Genomic DNA, 13,728 nt, shown 5'->3' with positions numbered 1-13,728 from the left:
TTACTTTATGGACAACTTCTTCATCTGAGCTGAAGCTCTGCACTCTCGCCCGAGTGCAGAGGCCGGGCCGTTTCCGGGGGTTTTTACCGCTAGGGGAGAAGGGATCATCTGCGCCAGGGCGATAGGCGGGGCCTCAATCTTCTAGGGCAGTGTTTACACGACTGCTCCCGTCAGGCCTGTTTCTCTAATTTATATTATCTATCTTTGATGTATTATTTATTTAATTTCCGGGTTTAAATTCATGCTATAATCTTTATTTATTTGATAAATTTCCAACAATTTATCTAGTAACAAATAGTTTATGTCTATTCAGAACCCAAAACAGGCATTCTATAAGCAATCATGCATACATAATACTTACAAATACCTCAACCTAATTGCTAGTGTAACTGACATACTCGTTTATTGCTAAGAGAGTAACTTCCATACTAATGCAAAAAATAGCTTTAATTAGGTAAAAATTAACACACCTTAAACTCTACTTCCATCTATAAATTAAGAAGCTTAATTTCCTTCTCTTCTCCATCCAAGTTCTCATTCTCTATAGAGGAAATGGGTATCCTGAAGCCTATTCTCTTTGTTCAGGTCCTTCTCATCTCTCTCTTCTCATCCTCTCACTCTCTACTCCCTAGTCGGCATCATTTTAGACATCACCATCATCCTCATTCCCATATCGTAAATGGCAGCTATCACATAAAACACTTCACTCAAAACTTAGACCATTTTGATTATACCCCTGAGAGTTACAGAACTTTTCAACAAAGATATCTCATCGACACCACGTGTTGGGGTGGCGCAAAGAAAGGATCTCCAATATTTGTGTTCATTGGAGATCAAGAAGATATTCAGCACACTGCGGGGACCAAGGGTTACATGTTTGAGATCAATAAAGTTTTTAAAGCTATGGTGGTCTTCATTGAGGTAAACTATCGAATTTAACTTAACAAAATGTACATAAATGAAAACTTTTGTTCCTGTAGTTGGCTATAGGTCAGAATTTTGGCCTCATCAAAAAATCAATATCCAAAAAATATATAGTCGGAACAATCGAAATATCATTATAGCAACTATGTTAACTTATTAATGTTTTTTTTGGTGTTGTTTAAATTTACAGCATAGGTATTATGGGAAATCAATTCCTTATGGTAGCAAAGAGGTGGCATATAAAAATTCAACCACATTGGGATATTTGAATACAAGACAAGCCCTTGCTGATGTGGCAACATTGGTCACTGATTTGAAGAAGAATGTGAGTGCATTAGACTCTCCTGTGGTGGTATTTGGAAGTGGATATGCAGGAAGTAAGTCACTTCTAATTACTTACCTCTATTGTGGTTAACTTTTTACACTAATTCTTGTCATTTTCTACAATTTATATTACCTGTACCTCTTTATTTTGAATTTATGCAGTTATGGCTACATGGTTCAGATTGAAGTATCCTCATGTGGCTCTTGGAGCCTTGGCTTCATCTGCTCCAATCCTTGACTTTGATAATATGGTTTCTCCTCACAGTTTTACTGACATTATCACAAAAAACATCAAGGTCTCTCCCTCTCTATGTACTACTGATTTTTTTAGAATTTGATTAACTTGTTAAATTTGTTGGTGATTATGAAAATACTATCATTGCATTCCATATATTATCCAAAAAAAAATATAGAATTATAATGCGTGAACATTTCAAATTGAAAATTTCAAAGGAAAAAAGCTTTATCCTATATCCATTTGTCTAACATCTAAGTTCACAATTTCTTTTGCTATCAGTCGGAGAGCGAAAGCTGCTACAAAACTATAAAGAAATCATGGGGTGAATTTGAGAAGATACTCAAACAAAATGGTGGGGGTGATAAGCTATCCAAATCGTTTAAGATATGCGCGTAAGCATTTTCATCCTCACTTTTTTTTACGGCAAATACAAGAATAAAAACAATTTTTAATGCAGTTATCTACTCTTAATTTAATTTTCTTCATACAGTCCTCATCCAATCAAAGATGATCTCCATGACAAATTGTTTGGTCTCATTGAACTCGCTTTGATATATTCTTCGTTATCGGATTATCCATATGAATCCCACATCCACACTCCTCTTCCTCCTTTTCCCGTGAAAAGGGTAAAATGAAAATATATTAAAAAAAATTTCTTTTCCCTCTTCTAGTTTTTGAAACTTTTAAGAACAAAAATTATCGATATTTTTCTTTCTAATTGCAGATGTGTGAGGTTATTGATTATCCTAAAGGAGCTAGAGACACTGCATCAAGAATACTAGGCGCACTAAATATATTCTACAATCACACAGGAAAATCTCCATGTTTCAATCTTACCTCCGAGAGTAAGTCCAGTGGTATCCAAGGATGGAAGTGGCAGGTAATAATTTCCGGAAAAAAAAAAGTTTCACTAAAAAGAAATTGACGAAACAATCTTATTTTCGACATTAATGTAACATAAATTTTCTTTTGCGATGCAGGGATGTACTGAACTGGTTGAGCCATCAATAAAGAACAAGAATGATAGCATTTTCCCTCCTGACTCTAGGCGCACTAAATATATTCTACAATCACACAGGAAAATCTCCATGTTTCAATCTTACCTCCGAGAGTAAGTCCAGTGGTATCCAAGGATGGAAGTGGCAGGTAATAATTTCCGGAAAAAAAAAAGTTTCACTAAAAAGAAATTGACGAAACAATCTTATTTTCGACATTAATGTAACATAAATTTTCTTTTGCGATGCAGGGATGTACTGAACTGGTTGAGCCATCAATAAAGAACAAGAATGATAGCATTTTCCCTCCTGACTACAAGCACCAACACAAGCAAAAAAGCTCTGATTGTCCCAAGGACGTGAAGCCTCGGCCTCATTCTATCACTACAGAGTTTGGTGGTCATGTGAGCCTCCTCTAATTTATGGCAAAATCACAGAAAGCCCCCCTGAGATTTACAGGCATAACAGAAAGAAGTTTTAAAATTAACACTTCCATCCCCTTCTTTTGCAGGATTTTTTTTTTTGAAGCAAAAAAAACAGGGTGAGGTTCCTGTTCATGGTAATGTATATAAAAGCATGAAGAATAATTACATAATTACAGAACAAAAACAAAAAAGTCAGGGGGGATAGGAACCAAAAAGGAGATTTGGACAATATGGAGCGGACCTTGTCGTCACCCATCAAACAAATCTACTAGGTTCCTACTACCCTTAGAACAAAAGTTAGGCTTGTCTAAGAAGTGACAACTGAGTATGAAGATAAATATATAATCATTACAATAAGCTAAAAGTAGTAAAAACTACCACCCTGAACACAAAACTATCCGAAATTGTCCCCTACATCATCTCCCGCTCCACCTTTAATAGAATAAATTTGAGGAGGGTACTAAAGCGATTTAATTTGAATCTCCACCTTTAATAGAAGTACTTCACACAGAATCTAGACCACTTTAATTTCAACCCCCAAAGCTACAAAACTTTCCAACAGCGATACCTGATTAACGATACATATTGGAGAGGAAAGAAGGAAGGATGAGTCCCCAATCTTCTTGTTTTAATTTGGGTCATGGAGACAGTATCAAGGACATTGCAGCGGAAGGCGGTCTCTTATATGACATTGCTCCCACTTTCAATGCTCTGATTGTGTACATTGAGGTAAGACTTTGTTAGTAGGGTAAATTTTACAAATGTATGCCTGAACTTTTTAGGTTTTTGCACAAAAACTTCCATAATTATAAAAAACTCAGGATATGCAAGTAAGGAGCTTCAGCTTTGACTTTCTCAATACAACCAAAATTTACATCAAAAAAATAATTTTTCTCTCTCTCAGAAACTAAACAAAATGTCGACCGAAATTATGGTAGAGAAAGTATTTGGTTTGCTCGAGACGATGCTCCTATTTTCTGCCATATCGGATTATCCAGTCAGTACAAGCATTCATGCCAGTCTCCCAGCACATCCGGTGAAAAAGGTAAAATTTCTCGGAAAACATTTAGCTTCAAAGATTCTAGTCTTCTCAAGGAGTAAAGTTTCTCGCAAAATATCGTGCAGATATGTAACGCCGTTGATCATCCTAAACTTGGTAAAGATACATTATCAAGACTCTATGGTGCCCTGAATTTATTCTACAATAGCACGGGACAAGAAAAATGCTTCAGTATCAAGTCGGACAGTCATAATGGATCTGCTACTCATGGATGGGACTTTCAGGTGAAACTAAAATCCATATGTAAATAATTTTATGACAACTATTTATTTGAATCTAAGTTGTACTTTTGTTGATTATATGCAGGGATGCACAGAATTGATTCAGCCACCGGTAAGAAATTCTAACGACAGCTTATTCCCTCGTACTTATAAGCACAAAACCATAGATAGGGGATGCTCAAAGTTCTCCGGCATCAAGCCTAGGCCTAATTGGATTACCACAGAGTTAAGGGGAAAGCTGCACAAGCTTCAGAAGTGAATGTTGCAAAAGCTATTGGTGAGCATTCAGATTCAGATTCTTCAGGCTATTCATGCCCTGCTTTACCGTCGGTGTGCTATGCGGATTCCACGGAGTGGATGATGGATTCGGGAGCTACATATCACATCTGCCCTAAGAGGGAGTGGTTTTCTAGCTTTGAGGAGCTGGAAAGAGGGGATGTCGTGCTTATGGGTAATGATCACGTATGCCCTATTGGTGGTATTGGTTCAGTCCGGATCAGGATGCATGATGGTGTAGTGAGGGAATTGGGTAATGATCACGTATATCCTATTGGTGGTATTGGTTCAGTCCGGATCAAGATGCATGATGGTGTAGTGAGGGAATTGAAGAAAGTGAGGTTCGTGCCACAGTTGACGAAGAACATCATTTCTCTTGGGACTTTGGAGGCAGCAGGATATCGAGTGATCTTAGAGGATGCTACAGTGAAGATCACGAAGGGTTCTATGGTGGTGATGCGAGGTGTCAGGGAAAACTACCTATACTACTTGAAGGGCAAGACAGTTACAGGGGGTCTGGCAGCTTCTATCACTACAGAGGAGGACACTACCACCTTATGGCACATGAGACTTGGACACACAGGTGATAAGTCCCTACAGTCATTGGCTAAACAGGGGCTATTGAAAGGTGCTAAGACCTGCAAGATGGAGTTGTGTGAGCATTGTGTACTTGGGAAGAAGACTAGAGTGAAGTTCGGCACCGCTGTTCATAACACCCTAGGTACATTGGATTATATTCACACGGACGTTTGGGGTCCTTCCAAGAACACATCTCTTGGTGGCGCCAACTATTTTGTCACTTTCATTGATGATTATTCCAGGAGGAATTGGGTATACCCGATGAAGCATAAACATCAGGTCCTGGATATTTTTGTGGAGTGGAAAAAGAAAGTGGAGCTGCAGACAGGTAGAAATGTGAAGACTCTACGTTCAGATAACGGTGGAGAGTACAAGAGTGATCCATTTCTGCAGTTTTACCGGGATCACGGCATTAGAAGACACTTCACAGTTCGAGAGACACCACAACAGAACGGGGTGGCTGAGAGATTGAACCGTACCTTGCTGGAGAAGGTGCGGTGTATGATGACGCAGAGTGGATTGCCTAGATCCTTTTGGGCCGAGGCGTTGGTTTATGCGAGCCATCTTGTGAACAGGTTGCCGTGCACTGCGATAGACGGGAAGACTCCTTTGGAGCGTTGGTTTGGTTCGGTGGCTAGTGACTACGAGTCGCTTCGGATATTCGGGTGTCCAGCTTATTATCATGTCAGTGATGGTAAATTAAATCCGAGAGCGAGGAAAGCAGTCTTTGTGGGATTTAGAGATGAAGTCAAAGGCTTCAAGTTATGGGATCCACAGGACAAGAAGGTAGTTATTAGCAGAGATGTCACATTTGACGAGGCGTACATGATGAGGCCTCGAACCCCTCAGCAGGTGGAGGGAGACCAGACAGGAGAGATATCGCAGCAGGTGGAGGATGATGTGACTCCACCCACTCCAGAGAACACTGTATCCATTGAGGCTCCTACAGAGGTGACACTGGGAGGAGATGAGATGACAGATGGGCAGATACAGGATACAGTAGATCATGGGACTCAGGAACAGGGTCATGTTCAGAGGACCATTGCAGCAGATAGACCGAGGAGAGAGATTCGTCGGCCAGCTAGGTATAATGATGTCATGGTCGCATCACTTTCATCCCCTTCTATCGCAGGATTTGAGGAGGGTACTGAAGCGGTTTGGCAGCAACATCATCTTCTATAACGGGAAAAGGGATCCGATTAGTGCCGGAGGGTAATTCTACATTTTATTTACTAATTTTTATCTTTATGTGGCATTTTTCAAGTAATTTACTGACATTGTTAATATTTTTTTCGAGCAAACAGTGTTTTGGAGTCTATTTCTAAGAGCATTGTTGCCATTGTTGCACCAGAAGGTAGGACATATTAACCCATATGTTAAAAAATATTTATGCAACTTTGGGTTTATCTAACAAAATAATGAGTTTTACTTGTTTATTTTATTTTTTGAAATATGCGTATATAGGTGCCCATGAAGCAGACCTCCTGTATCCTAAAAAGGAAGATGCAGAATGGCTTGAAAAAGTTAGAAACAAGGAGGTCAAGATTATACAAAAATGGCTTGAAGAGTATTATAACGATGACAATGATAATGATGACAATAATCAAGATGACGACTAATTAAGGCAGCTCGGAGTTAATTTCATCTGAGAGATTACTAGCTTTTGAGTTCTCTTCGTTTTTGTAGTAACGGAATTAACATTTTGTAATACTTTGTCATGAAAATTACACTGATCATGAAATGAACGTTCTTCTTATTTTATTATCTCTACGTGGGTCTATATTTTCTTCATTTGAGTTGGCAAACGTTACGAATTGAGATATTACTCACAAACTCGACGACTTGCCTATACTTTTGCCTAATTTATAAAAATAAAAAAGGGAACTTGTGTGCATTTTGATTTTTTTTAGAGCATTTATCAACTCATTAACTCTTTTGTTAGGGAGATGGAGTATATTTTGCTTTAGTTTGAGTTATTTAACAACATAGTTTATAACCAACTGGTTGTGCTGTTCTGAGGCAAAGTATATGATAAACAGATCCAGAGCATATGATAAACAGATACACTCACCCTAAGTTAGGCTCTAATACCACTTTGTTGCAATGGGAGCTCCACAGACACAGAAGATGTCTATACAAAATGGATAATAGCACTGTACTATGTAATCATAGTAGAGACTGAGAACATCATACAAGGATTTAACGTGGTTCGGTCAATGTGACCTACGTCCACGGGCGAGAACAACAGAAAAATTTACTAATCACAAAAGAGAAGATTACAAAGGAGATCACTCTCTAATCTCACCAGAGAATCACGTAAAGAAAGAAATTAATTCTCTATATAAATTAATTCTTTCTATCCCTCTCTGTCCCGATGTTCCTAACGCCCTCACCATTCCTCCTCATTTATAGCCCTTTAATATAATAAAAAATTGCTAATGGTTAGTGAAAAAGTATTGGAGGCAAGTGAAACAGTGGTTTGTTGGATCAAAATACTATCCTGATTTCTCTTCTCTTCATTCGAAGTCACACTTCACACCAATTGATGTAATTGAAATTGAAAATCAGCCAAGTGAATAAAGGGAGTAACTGAAGAAATTACAGAAACTCAGAAGAATCAGTCAAACCAGGCGGCGGTCGACCGGCTCGGTCGACCGCATTCGTGCACAAGGCTTCCTGTGCGTCTGGTAGGAGGTCGGTCGACCGGCCCGGTCGACCGCAGATGATTCGGTCGACTGGTGCGGTCGACCGACGGTTCTCTGGATTTTTGGGGCTTCTGCTGGATGGTGATCGGTCGACCGGGCCGGTCGACCGGAATTGATCGCGGTCGACCGGGCCGGTCGACCGACGGAAATCCCGATTCGTTTTGTAAGTTCTATATATACCTAAACCTGTTTGTTTAGGGTAGAGGTTGGACGAATTTGAGCAGCCAAAGAGAGAGAATCATTGCATCCAATTGTGAGAGAGCTTTGAGAGATCTAGAGCTTTGTTTTAGGGTTTGGTCTGAGAGATTTGTAACCCTATTTGTATTATCTTGATTTCTAGTAGAAAGAACTCCCCCTTCCTTGCCCCGTGGACGTAGGCAACTTGCCGAACCACGTAAATTGTGTGTTCTTGCTGTGATTGTTGTTTGCATATTGTTTGTGGTTTAGTTCGAGTTATTGTTCGTGTTGCCCAAGAAAGCTTCCGCCGCGCACAACATTATTGTTCGTGTTGCCCTAGAAAGCTTCCGCCGCGCACAACAATTGGTATCAGAGCTAGATCGACAACATGGGAGATGCAAGCACGTCAGGTTCGTCTCTAACAAAGGCGATACAGAGTCTGAGCATCAATAACACGAAGATTGATGTTCCGAAGTTCGATGGCAAGATCAATTTTGGATTGTGGAGGTGTCAGGTGATGGATGCTTTGGATGCACAGAATTTGGAGGAGACTCTTGAGTTAAAAGAGAAACCCGCTGAGTTGGAGGATAAGGTTTGGAGAAAGATGAACAGTAGAGCTTGTGGTGTTATTAGGTCATGCTTGACGCCGGATCTTATTTATGATGTTATGAACGAGACGTCGGCGAAGAAGATGTGGGAAACACTCAATGAGAAATATCTTACGAAGAGCATTGAGAATCGGCTTCACTTGAAGAAGAGATTTTACCAGTTCAAGATGAAGAGAGGGGTTTCCATCAGGGAGCATGTCAACAATTTCACTAAGCTACTTTCAGATATGGCCAATGTTGATATTATAGTTGAGGATGAAGACAAGGCGATGCTACTTCTGTGTTCGTTGCCCGAAGATGATTATGGTACGTTCGTTCTCACTATGATCAATGGAAGAACTACAGTTAGCTACAAGGAGGTGACCTCAGCTTTGGTGAACTATGAGTTGAGGAAGAGTGATGGTGAACCCTCCGAGAAGGCATCGGGAGATGCGTTAGCAGTTCGAGGCCGAGATCCAAACCGTCGTCAGTTTAACCGCTCAAAGTCAAAGAATAGGAGTGCCTATAAGAGTGTTGGTAGAAATCAATGTCGGTATTGTAAAGAAGAAGGACATTGGAAGATTGACTGCCCAAAGTGGAAAGAAAAAGCCGGAAAGAATAAGGGGAAAGCTGCACAAGCTTCAGAAGTGAATGTTGCAAAAGCTATTGGTGAGCATTCAGATTCAGATTCTTCAGGCTATTCATGCCCTGCTTTACCGTCGGTTTGCTATGCGGATTCCACGGAGTGGATGATGGATTCGGGAGCTACATATCACATCTGCCCTAAGAGGGAGTGGTTTTCTAGCTTTGAGGAGCTGGAAAGAGGGGATGTCGTGCTTATGGGTAATGATCACGTATGCCCTATTGGTGGTATTGGTTCAGTCCGGATCAGGATGCATGATGGTGTAGTGAGGGAATTGAAGGAAGTGAGGTTCGTGCCGCAGTTGACGAAGAACATCATTTCTCTTGGGACTTTGGAGGCAGCAGGATATCGAGTGATCTTAGAGGATGCTACAGTGAAGGTCACGAAGGGTTCTATGGTGGTGATGCGAGGTGTCAGGGAAAACTACCTATACTACTTGAAGGGCAAGACAGTTACAGGGGGTCTGGCAGCTTCTATCACTACAGAGGAGGACACTACCACCTTATGGCACATGAGACTTGGACACACAGGAGATAAGTCCCTACAGTCATTGGCTAAACAGGGGCTATTGAAAGGTGCTAAGACCTGCAAGATGGAATTGTGTGAGCATTGTGTACTTGGGAAGAAGACTAGAGTGAAGTTCGGCACCGCTGTTCATAACACCCAAGGTACATTGGATTATATTCACACGGACGTTTGGGGTCCTTCCAAGAACACATCTCTTGGTGGGGCCAACTATTTTGTCACTTTCATTGATGATTATTCCAGGAGGAATTGGGTATACCCGATGAAGCATAAACATCAGGTCCTGGATATTTTTGTGGAGTGGAAAAAGAAAGTGGAGCTGCAGACAGGTAGAAAGGTGAAGACTCTACGTTCAGATAACGGTGGAGAGTACAAGAGTGATCCGTTTCTGCAGTTTTGCCGGGATCACGGCATTAGAAGACACTTCACAGTTCGAGAGACACCGCAACAGAACGGGGTGGCTGAGAGATTGAACCGTACCTTGCTGGAGAAGGTGCGGTGTATGATGACGCAGAGTGGATTGCCTAGATCTTTTTGGGCCGAGGCGTTGGTTTATGCGAGCCATCTTGTGAACAGGTTGCCGTGCACTGCGATAGACGGGAAGACTCCTTTGGAGCGTTGGTTTGGTTCGGTGGCTAGTGACTATGAGTCGCTTCGGATATTCGGGTGTCCAGCTTATTATCATGTCAGTGATGGCAAATTAAATCCGAGAGCGAGGAAAGCAGTCTTTGTGGGATTTAGGGATGGAGTCAAAGGCTTCAAGTTATGGGATCCACAGGACAAGAAGATAGTTATTAGCAGAGATGTCACATTTGACGAGGCGTACATGATGAGGCCTCGAGCCCCTCAGCAGGTGGAGGGAGACCAGACAGGAGAGATATCGCAGCAGGTGGAGGATGATGTGACTCCACCCACTCCAGAGAACACTGTATCCATTGAGGCTCCTACAGAGGTGACACTGGGAGGAGATGAGATGACAGATGGGCAGATACAGGATACAGTAGATCATGGGACTCAGGAACAGGGTCATGTTCAGAGGACCATTGCAGCAGATAGACCGAGGAGAGAGATTCGTCGGCCAGCTAGGTATAATGATGTCATGGTCGCATATGCATTATCAGTGGAGGTCGTTGATGATATGGTTCCAGCCACATTCAGGGAGGCAGAGTCTAGCCCCGATTCGATCAGGTGGAGGGAAGCTATGGAGGAGGAGATGCGGTCTCTTCAGAAGAACGACACTTGGACACTTGCACATCTACCTAAGGGTAAGAAAGCTATTGGTTGCAAGTGGGTATATGCGAAGAAGGAGGGATCTTCTATTGGGGACATTCGGTTCAAAGCCAGATTAGTTGCCAAGGGATATGCACAGCTTGAGGGCATTGATTACAACGAGGTATTTTCACCCGTTGTGAAGCATTCGTCGATTCGGATTTTATTGGCGTTGGTGGCACAGTTGGATTTGGATTTGGTCCAGATGGATGTGAAGACAGCCTTTCTACACGGTGATTTAGATGAGGAGATCTACATGACACAACCACAGGGTTTCAAAGCTGCAGGAAAGGAAAATTTGGTTTGTAAGCTGAAGAAGTCTCTTTATGGTTTGAAGCAGTCACCAAGACAGTGGTATAAGAGATTCGACGGCTTTATGATTGGCCGAGGGTACACGAGGAGCCCATATGACCCATGTGTTTATATGCACAAGCTACAGGATGGTGAGCTCATATATTTGCTTTTATATGTTGATGATATGCTTATTGCTTCCAGGAATTCTTCAGCTATTCGAAAGCTGAAAGAGGAGTTATCATCCGAGTTTGAGATGAAGGATCTTGGAGAGGCAAAGAAGATATTGGGTATGGAGATCGAGCGAGACAGGGTGAAGGGGAAATTGAAGCTTACACAGAAGAGCTACTTGCAGAAGATGTTGAAGAAATTCAGCTTTGATGGCAATGCAAAAGCAGTTAGCACACCATTGGCTCCCCACTTCAAGCTTTCAGCGTTGATGTCACCTGTTTCAGTTGAGGACAGAGATTATATGTCGAAGGTCCCATATGCTAGTGCAGTAGGTAGCTTGATGTATGCGATGGTGTGTACGAGGTCAGATTTGTCACAGGCCGTGAGCATGGTATCGAGATACATGCATGACCCGGGGAAGGGTCACTGGGAGGCCGTGAAGTGGATTCTACGGTATGTTCGAGGCCCCGTGGATGTTGGTTTAGTATTTCAGAAGGATGAGAAGGATGGGCAGGCTTGTATTGGATATGTGGATTCAGATTATGCTGGAGATCTTGACAAACGCCGGTCTACGTCAGGTTATGCTTTTACTTTGGCAGGTGCACCTGTATGTTGGCGTTGCACGCTTCAGTCCACAGTGGCTCTCTCTACTACAGAGGCAGAGTATATGGCAGTTACTGAAGCAATTAAGGAGGCTTTATGGTTGCGTGGATTATTGGAGGACTTGAGGATTGCTCAGGAGACTATTCGGATATATTGTGATAGTATGTCGGCTATCTATTTGGCAAAGAACCAGGTTTATCATGCGCGCACGAAGCACATCGACGTCAGATTCCACTTTGTACGGGACGTCTTGGATGATGGAGATGTCATATTGAAGAAGGTCCACACAAATGACAACCCTGCAGATATGTTGACCAAAGTAGTTTCAGGAGTAAAATTTGGTCATTGTTTGAAGTTGTTGAACATCCTTCAGTGCTGAGGCCGTTGGCGACCATTTGGGTGAACTACGTTCGGCTTGATTCCTTGGGCAAGAGGATACGTAGGCAGTCTTTCAGATGCAGCTGGTTTTGATCAGTTGATTCAGATGGGGGGGAGATCGTGTTCCAGCTCGAGTTTTTTTTTTCCTGGACTTGTTGAGGAACTATTGGATGATTTGGTGTCGGCTCAGTTTTTGGTGGAAACATTCGCCGAGGTGGAGAATTGAAGAAATTACAGAAACTCAGAAGAATCAGTCAAACCAGGCGGCGGTCGACCGGCTCGGTCGACCGCATTCGTGCACAAGGCTTCCTGTGTTTTGTAATCTATAAATACCCTAAACCTGATTTGTTAGGGTAACCTCAAGGACGATTTTGAGCAGCCTCCAAGAGAGAATCATTGCATCTAATTGTAAGAGAGCTTTGAGAGATCTAGAGCCTTGTTTTAGGGTTTGGTCTGAGAGATTTGTAACCCTATTTGTATTCTCTTGATTTCTAGTAGAAAGAACTCCCCCTTCCTTGCCCCGTGGACGTAGGCAACTTGCCGAACCACGTAAATTGTGTGTTCTTGCTGTGATTGTTGTTTGCATATTGTTTGTGGTTTAGTTCGAGTTATTGTTCGTGTTGCCCAAGAAAGCTTCCGCCGCGCACAACAGTAACTTTATTACTTAAAAATTAAATTGGCTTGCATTATTTAGTAGGATTCAGGTACATTACATGAGAGAATCCCCTCATATGTCGTATATTTCTGTTATTCTCTATACAAAATATACCGGAAAGTTTATCACCACATATATAGTTCTGACAAATCAAATTAATTCAAAGACCCACATTCATCAAAATACAAATACGGGGTTGAGTCTTGAAGCAGAGGTGGTGAATATACAAAACTAGAAACTACCCCTCATCAATTAAGTTCGGCTCGAGCCGATACTTTTTTTTTTCCAAAAAAAATTCGAGCCGATACTTTTTTTTTTCCAAAATAAATTTCCACAGAATTAAATGAAATGTATAACAGAGGATATTTCTGATAACAAATTAATGTTTTCACCTCATCAAATTACTCGAAAAAGCTCTTAGGGAGGCAAAAAAACTGCTTTATAAAAGATCAGTGTTGAACCAGTGCCATGCCAACCTAGTGATTCCAAGAAGAATGATGTAGCTATCAAGATAGAATAAAGGTTTTCGGTTTTTTTTCTTTTTCTTTTTCTTTTCCCCTTCAAATTATGAGTCTGTACCAGTATCAGTGTATTTTTGGAACTCAGGATGTGCATCATGTTACCTTTCTTCAGAGGCTACTACTCATTTGACTTTGTCCATTATTTTCAAAACTTCAAGATG

The 13,728-nt window shown here is 41.4% G+C and overlaps 1 protein-coding gene across 1 annotated transcript; it reads left to right on the top strand.

The window, feature by feature from the left end:
* On the top strand, positions 553–6,691 carry LOC109824124 (lysosomal Pro-X carboxypeptidase-like). The gene is made up of 12 exons (XM_020390650.1): positions 553–921; positions 1,115–1,301; positions 1,411–1,544; positions 1,766–1,878; positions 1,977–2,112; positions 2,211–2,366; positions 2,467–2,526; positions 2,558–2,632; positions 2,733–2,885; positions 6,175–6,254; positions 6,347–6,396; positions 6,507–6,691. Exons 1-12 carry the CDS (start codon positions 553–555, stop codon positions 6,659–6,661), a joined length of 1,668 nt encoding a protein of 555 aa, XP_020246239.1. The 3' UTR covers positions 6,662–6,691.

This window comes from Asparagus officinalis, chromosome 9 (assembly GCF_001876935.1).
Source record: "Asparagus officinalis chromosome 9, Aspof.V1, whole genome shotgun sequence".
Classification (NCBI taxonomy): domain Eukaryota; kingdom Viridiplantae; phylum Streptophyta; class Magnoliopsida; order Asparagales; family Asparagaceae; genus Asparagus; species Asparagus officinalis.
Note: the sequence above shows the minus strand (reverse complement) of the source record. Positions and strands in the feature narration are given on the sequence as shown.